The sequence below is a fragment of the Alligator sinensis genome, unplaced genomic scaffold (assembly GCF_000455745.1).
Source record: "Alligator sinensis unplaced genomic scaffold, ASM45574v1 scaffold74_2, whole genome shotgun sequence".
Lineage (NCBI taxonomy): Eukaryota > Metazoa > Chordata > Crocodylia > Alligatoridae > Alligator > Alligator sinensis.
Window position 1 is genome coordinate 3,345,611 of NW_005841931.1, and position 7,998 is coordinate 3,353,608.

Sequence of the window (7,998 nt, forward strand, 5' to 3'; positions counted from 1 at the left end):
CACTCCTTGCCAATCTGAGCTGGGGTTCTTCCTGACTTGGTATTTGGTGACTGGTTTGACCCTAACTGCACCAAGACCCAGAAGCCTGGGATCTAAATACTGTTGTGAGCATCGGCACATCCCCATCACACTCCCAACACTAGTTATGGGGTGGTTAGGGGGAAAAGGGTTAAAAGTGCATGTGGGCTGAACTGAGAACACAGGAAACAGATAGAGTAGTCACTGGAACGAAGGACAAATTACTCCACTACCACACAGTCCAGTTCATGACGGAGTCTCCCCAAAGGCAAGCCTGTCCCACGGGGAGAGAATGGAGAGTAAAGAGGCAGGGGTAAAGAGCAGGCAGCTTGTGCTTTTCCCATTCAAATGCTATCAGCGGCTCTGCTGAGAGCTCTTTCTCTCACAACTTGGCTAGAGAACCCCTCTGGAAGGAGGGGTAGGTAGGGCATGTGGCCAGCTCCACGGGGCTATGTCCAGCATGCCTCAGGGCACTGGTTACTCATCTGTTCTGGGTTTGAAAGCATTTGTGCGTGTCAGGGGACAGGGAGGCTCGCCATAATAAGCTATGCATATAACGTCATTTTGTTTTACTAGCATCCAGGTCTGGAAATAATGGGGGAGGAGAGAGAGAGGATAGCATGGCCTGGAGGAATCACATGGCCAGGAAAGCACTCACAGCTGGCTTGTGTTAAACTCCACGGGGGAATTTACACTGAGAAACCCGGATCTGGCGGCCGTTACTGACTTGAAATGAGAGAAGGGAATGGGGTTTGGTGGGTGTGGACTTGAGCTCACTCTGAAAAGTCAGGCCAGATTTTTTGCTCCAATTAAGTCTGGTGAATTTGAGTCCCTGCACTGTGATGCTAACACAGGCTGAGGAAAATGGCATCAATGTTGGAATACATGATTTGGCTGCTTTTCGCTATATGAAATGGATTTGGCAGGACGTGACATTTGTTGGGACATCACTGCAATCATACGATGCAGCGGTCAGCCCAGTTTAAACAGACACATGCCAATCAGTGAGTCCTGATCCCAGGGAAGAGACTGGAATCTGCTTAACATTGAGGCTTTACTTAGGATTGTTTCAGGAGAAGAACACATGCTAGAGCGGGAGTGGCCAACCCGTGGCAAGTGATGCAGGTAGCTGCTGAATGTGGCATGTGAACCCTGGGTGCTCAGTAAGGGGATGTGCCAAAATAGAGGCAGGGGGATGCAAGCCTCTGGCAGCATGGGGCAGAATGCTGATACCAGAGAAGGTATCACTGCCAAGAGACAAGATAACCCTTCCCGGGCCCTGCAGCCACCACTGGATTCAGGACTTTGGGTCTTCCTCTGCCATATAAAATTGTAGCAGTTGTGGGGCCAAGGAGAAGTTACCTTGGCTCTTGACAGTGGCACCTGCTCCTGCAGCAATGTCTTAGTCCCATTCTGCTCCTCACAGCTGGAGGCTCAGGTCCCTCTGCCCCTGTTCCTGTACCTAGAGCACAAAGTCTACCAGGTACACCTCTGGGCTAGAGGGATCAGAGCAGCATTTGGGGGTGGAGGGGCAATCTTTGGGCCACACCTGCCAAAAAGGTGGGCTACCTCTGTTCTAGAGCATCTCTCCAAGGAACAGGCCCACTGAAGGGTCACTCCATACACTTCTCTCTCTGCTGAAAGGGACCTGTCAACTCTAACATTTTGTTAATTGATATTTTTGGTTAAAGTCACATTTCAGATAGAAGACACTTAAATACTATGCCCTTGCCTTTTTTTTTCATTTCATTTAGCAAATGGGAAAAAAATCCTACTTCCCTGCTGATGTTGAGAAGAGTCCACAGATCTTCTAAGCCACCAACAAGCGCTCTCTGTTATTCCAGACAGTACTAAAGAGGATGACTATGCTATTAGCATGCAGTGAAATCATTCCTCTGAGGATGGCCTGGGGGGATATTATGTAATGTATTGTCCTCTACCAGCATTACAGCAGCTTTCCCTTCCTTTTTCCCTGTCTTGCAGGCCACAATGGAGCATAGTGGTGTGTGGCAAAAATACTTCTAAAGTTGTAAGCTGTGTTAGGAAGCAAAGATTTCCTTCCACTCCACAACAGCACCCATAAAGTCCTGACTGCCAGAACCTGGGTAAATTCTGGTTGTCTAAACTCAGTAACAGTGTCATATTTTTCACTCTAAGAAATTTTCAGGCTACTATGAGTTTGCTTAGATTCAGGTCTGTCAGCCTTCATGAGTGCAGAGTAGCTTCAGAGATGGAGGTGAAGAAGATACACAAGTGGAGTCCCTTCTGTCTGAGTTTCAGCCAGTATTGCTCCCAAGGTACTGGCTGTGCTTGAGGAGGCTCAGTCTACCAGCTGTAACATCAGATCTTTGGAATGATTCAAACCGAGCACGACAACACTGGGCTTCATTATTTCTGGAAAGTGGAAGTGCCACTTAGTGGTACAGGAGGAAGAATCTATTAGGCCCATGCTTAAGAAATAATTTCTAGACTGGGAATTCCATAACCTATTTTTAACCCCGTCCCACTGAAGAGGGAAACACAACTCTGGGAAATCTGGAGTCCTAAGAGTTCCTGGGCGTTGAGTAGTTTACTCTTAGACCTGGTGATGACCTGAACAGCATGTCCTGATTGATTCTTCCAGATCTGCTTTTGTACCAATGACCCAGAGGTGTTACTGACACATCTTTCCCTGGCAGGGAAAGATGGATATCTCTTTTGTATCTGATAAAGTAAAACAGTGCTTATGAAAACTCATGCATCTCTGATTTAGTAAGCCTGTGAGTTGCAAATCTACCCTGCCTTCTGCCTGACATCAAACTGACAGGGCTAACTACCTCACTGTGCTCAGGGAACGAAAGTCACTTGAGCTGTTCAGGCACACTGGAGGCTTTAGAGAAAAATTTCAAACAAAAGGTTAGGCTTCTAAATGCATAACTAATTTCAAAAGTGCCGTGAACCCAGCAACGCTCATTCAAGTCAATGGAAGCTGCTAGACTCCTCGCACTTAGGAAAATGAGGCCAGTTACGTAAGAGCCAAAATTTGGTTTAAGGAGCCCATGAAGAAGACATTTGTTCTTGAAAACCTTGATCCTTAGTATCTAGGACTGTCAGTCTGGCACTTTGCCTTATAAACAGCAGAGATAAGCTCCTCCTGTAAAAAGCAATCTATTTGTGTTACTGGGCACACTTTAAGTATTGGTGCTTTCCCCTTCCCAAATCAAGGCTTATTGCACTAGATGGAGCAGAACTGGGGACAGAATAATTCAAGAGATTGGCATATTTTTTGTGAAGCCATTTTTCCTGGGTTGAAAGGGAATATTTACTCTGGTTGCTATGACAGGAAGGGGAAAAAAACTAACAAGCAAATTCTTTCCTTTTCCGTTGCCAAAATTTAGATTGACAGATATTTAAAAAACACTCAATGTTCATTCTAAAGATGGAAAAAAACAAAAGCATTTCACTTGCTCTACACTTGTTAGATGTGTTTTTGGCTCAGCTTGAAAACATTTCATAATTCACACAGCATTTGGCAAGTGACCTTTCCGCTTTCTTTCCCAGAGACTGAAGAATCTGTAGCAATTAAAAGATGTAAATAAATCATGCGTATCATTTTCTCTCTCTTCCATCCACCCATCCATCCATTCATCCACCCACACACTAACATGTATGTGTACGGACACATGCACTGATGGTATCCATATGATAAAGAGAAGTGTGAGAAATGCAATTTATCATGCCTTTCACCACTTCACCTGCACTCTGCCCATTAATTCATCTCTGCTGGACTCATTCTAGCATTCCAAACCCCTGAGCAGCTTCAAACAGCTGCCTGTTCTGTTTTCTTTCTTCTTCTTTTTAAATCTAGTTGCCAGATAAATGCTTCATTTCTTTTCCCGGAAATATGGTATTCCCAACCCCAAAGTAAATACTATTTCACACATATCAATTTCTATGTCCCTTGTTCCAGGATGACTGAAATTTCACCTTGAATCAGTTAGGTGTGATGTCCAGTACCTCAAAAGCCACCACACCTGGTAGCAGGAGACTGTGCTATTATGTAAAGGAGATACTTGGCTTTCCATTCTGCCAGGGTTGCCAATTCCAAAAGTTAAAAGATCATGGGATGGTTTAAAAATCACGATTTTTTCTTTTAAAAAATTGTATTTTGGGTTCTTTCCTTTACCTTATGGTTTTGGAGCCTTTACAGTATTCTTGGGTTTTTTTCCAGCTCTTCTCCACAGCTGGCTTTACAAATAATACCAAATATTGAGAAGCTCACAATAAAATTCTGAGTTCTGGCAACACTGTACAAAACACTTTATTCCAGCCACTGAAGACTAATACAGCATAGAACTTCAAACCCTAGCATTGCTACGTAAAGGAAAACTGCTGTATGTGGCTTTTAGGAGACTACAATGTGTGATACTATTTTTTCTCTCTCTTTCCAAGACATGATTTCTTATTGACAGGAGATATGCAAAATCATGCCAACAGGAGAAACGCTTAAATAGGCTTTTGTAACATGCGAGTAAAACTTATGCATTACATCACATAATCCAATTGTTTGGTGCCACTTAAAGCTGGACCTGTGCTTGTGCCCTGAGTGAATCAAACCACCATGTCATATATATTCTGTATAAGCAGAAAAAAACCTCTCAGAGATCATCACCATAATTATTACCAAAACAAGTCATGCAGTTCAGACATGGGAAAGATGGAATTCTGATACAATCTCAGCTCAAATGCACAATGAATGCTTCATTTCTTACACATGTATGTACATTTAGAGACAATAAAAAAAATCTATGCATATAACATATTGGTGAATGCAACTAAATAGATCTTTTTCTCCTTGACCTTCTGTAAAGAAATGAAAGCAATGAGCAGCTGCCTGCATGTTTCAACCCACCAAACTTCCCTCTTTGTGTGATGAGCCTGCATGAACTCTGCCCTTACAGATCTGTGGACCCATCTGTGGAACAGAGCAAAGTATTCGTTGCCTCCTCTGTAGAAGGGGCCTCCCCAGCATCTTCTCCTCCCCCCAGTCCTGATGCTGTAGCTGGCTGGCTGGCTGGAAGTTGTGAAAATAGACAGCTTGGGGGCACTGAACACAGCTGAAACTTGATCATACTCCTAAGTGTCATTACTCATCTGTAGCTTTCCCTTCCTGGGCTTTGAGAACTCTCCTCTCTGAATCCTCAAGTGCTGGATGGCTGCCAGGCAGCAGCTGTATAAAGCCTTAAAGAGACTGGTCTCCTTTTCCAACTGGTGGAAGTAAATTATTTGTGTTTGTGTTTTAAAAACCAAAATCAAACTCAGGAACAAAAAGTTGTGGAATTACTCACAGTGCCAAGAGAGGCTGTGCTCCCTGCCTGGGGTCTTGTTCCTGCAGGTGTAACATAGGTCAGCGCATCCTCTCCTGACATAGGAGGGGCTCTCCTCCTGCCTGGCTCTGCCCTGCTCATATTCTAAGTAAAGGCAACGGAGTCAATGGAACCTGGTTCTCTTTGGGCACAAGAGGAAACTCAGTTGTTGGAAGCTGAAGAGTATGGTTTTCTCTTGCATGTCCCAGAGCGGGCAGGTCTCCTTTTCAGAACTCCTGTCCTTTGGAAGGATTAGCAGGGCTTGGAGCAGATAAGAACATGGGCAACTGGTGCCTCCCAAGTCTGGGGGGGCACCAGATCACCAATGGGGGAAGGGGAGGTCCCCCAGCAGCCGATCGCCCAGCCAGCGATGAAACTGGAAGTACACTTCCTCTGGCACTTCCGGTTTCATAGCTGGGTTTCCAGGGGTTGCACGGCTGATCTCAGGGGGGTACACGCGCACCCATGTGCACCCCCCACACGTCACCAATGGATAGGAAGATGGGAAATAACAGAGAAGCACAAAAACATGTAAATACCAGTGCTTACTTCTCATTCTCTCCCTAACCAACATCCAAGGGAACAGAAGGGCAAGATGTGAAGGTAAGGTAAGTACCTGAGCTTATCTGCTATAAAGATCACCCTTCTCTCCAGAAGCAGGGAGGCAAAGACTCGGCTGAGATGCCGCACACTGAGGGAGGAGAACAGGGACTCAAAATCAACGTGCTCAAGCCTTGAGTCCAGGGGCCGTCGCAGCTCAATGACCTACCAGAAGAAAACAAATACCACACAGGTCATGTCCCAGACTCAATCAGGGCATTGACAAGCAAGGGGCTAAACTCTGTGAAGTCCTAAACTGGGAACCAAAGGAAATGATACTGCTTTTGGAGCTAAGGAAGAGTTTACATTAGCTAGTAGCCAACCATCAGATGTTGTCTTTCCTAAAAACCCCACCAACCTACCTCACAGATGAGGTGGAAAGCTGTGTCCAGTGTCTATTGCAGGAAGTGATAGAAAGACATGGCAGGATCTCCCTAGTGAGTTAGTGACAGAGGCTTTTCTCCCTACCTCTGCAATGCCAGAGTAGATTTACCACTTCAAAAGGGGCAGGCTGAGGAAAATCTGAGATTGGAATATCATGTCCATTAGAGAGAGAATTTCTAGGCACCCAAAGGCAAGGTGAGGGCTGGGGGAGGGAGGGAAGCATCTGACATTTCTCATTTTTGGTCATGCTGTTGGATCACTTGTTGCATGAGAATCTGGATGGTAAGGAGAAGGGAGCAGGGTCTAACTTGCAGAGACTCCATTTGGGTGCTGGGAAGAGCACAGACTACCTGTAGGGTTTTTTCTTTGCTTTTATCTACTTACATAGCCCCATAGCGCCTCAGCATTTTATAGCCTTTAAAGTGTTCATGCTAATAACACCCCTGTGAAGTAGGAAAGTGCTATTATTCTCCATTTTATAGACAGGGAACCAAGACCCAGAGAGAAAGTGACTTGCCCAAGGCATAACTGGAAGTGTGTGACAGAGCTGAGAAATGAACACAGGTCACCCAGTTCCTAGTCCAAGGCTCTAACTAATAGGCAAGCCAGCTTCAAAGCACCTGGCACATTTTTTCTACACAACATCACATGACCCACCCTCAGCCATTTACATATTAAAGACTGGAAGACTGTTATGTCCCTGTTCGGTCTTCTCTTTTCTAGTCTCAGCAAAATGCTTCCTCCTAATCTTTTCTCACAATCCATGTTATCATTAAATCATAGAAAATGAGGGATGGAAGGGACCTCAGGAGGTCTAGTTCAACCACCTGCTTAAAGCAGGATAATCCCCAACTATATCATCCCAGCCAAGGCTTTGTCTAGCTGGGTCTGAAAAACCTCCAAGGGCAGATTCCACCACCTCTCTCAGTAATCTGTTCCAGTGGTTCACTACCCTCCTCGTGAGAAAGTTTTTCCTAATATCTAACTTAAATTTCCCTTGCTGCAATTTGAAACCATTGCTCCTTGTTCTGTCATCTGCCACCACTGAAAACAGTTATCCAGTCTATGTACATCTTTGTTGAAGTGTGAGTACAAAACAGGATACAGTGGTCGAGCTATAGCTTCGGCAGGGCTGAGTAGGGCAGACTAATTTTCTCCCAGGTGGTACATTCAACGCTGCCTTTAGTACATAAGATGTTCTTTGTTAGCAACAGCATCACTCTGTTGACTTATATTCAGTTTGATTTACTAGAATCCCAAGATTGTTTTCTGTGACAACCAGCTCTTTCCCATTTTGTATTTGCACGCTTGCTGTTTCATTCCTAAATGTAGCCCTTTGCACCTATATTTGATGAATTGCATCTCATTAGCTTTGGACCAATTCATCAAGATCTTTTTTAATTCTGACCTGTCCTCCAAGATGCTGTCAGCTTGGTGCAATGCACAGATTATACAGGTGTACTCTCTATTCCATCATCTACACTGATAATCAAAAGACTGAATAAAAACAGATCCCTGTAGCACCCTAATTTTCTTAGCAAACCATTGGTAACTATTCTTTGAGTGCAGTTTACCAACAGTCATGTACCTACCTCATAGTAATTTCACCTACATCAAGTTTCCCCAGTCCGCCTGTGAGACTGTCGTGTAG

The 7,998-nt window shown here is 44.7% G+C and overlaps 1 protein-coding gene across 2 annotated transcripts in view; it reads right to left on the reverse strand.

Annotated features, from left to right (window-relative positions):
* Positions 1-7,998, reverse strand: part of DENND2A (DENN domain containing 2A) — a 74,425-nt gene that overhangs the window by 7,668 nt on the left and 58,759 nt on the right. For both annotated transcript variants that reach the window (XM_014517925.2, XM_014517924.2), the window contains exon 14: positions 5,980-6,128. In XM_014517925.2, the coding sequence (XP_014373411.1) occupies positions 5,980-6,128 (149 nt within the window). The remainder of the gene's footprint in view (positions 1-5,979; positions 6,129-7,998) is intronic.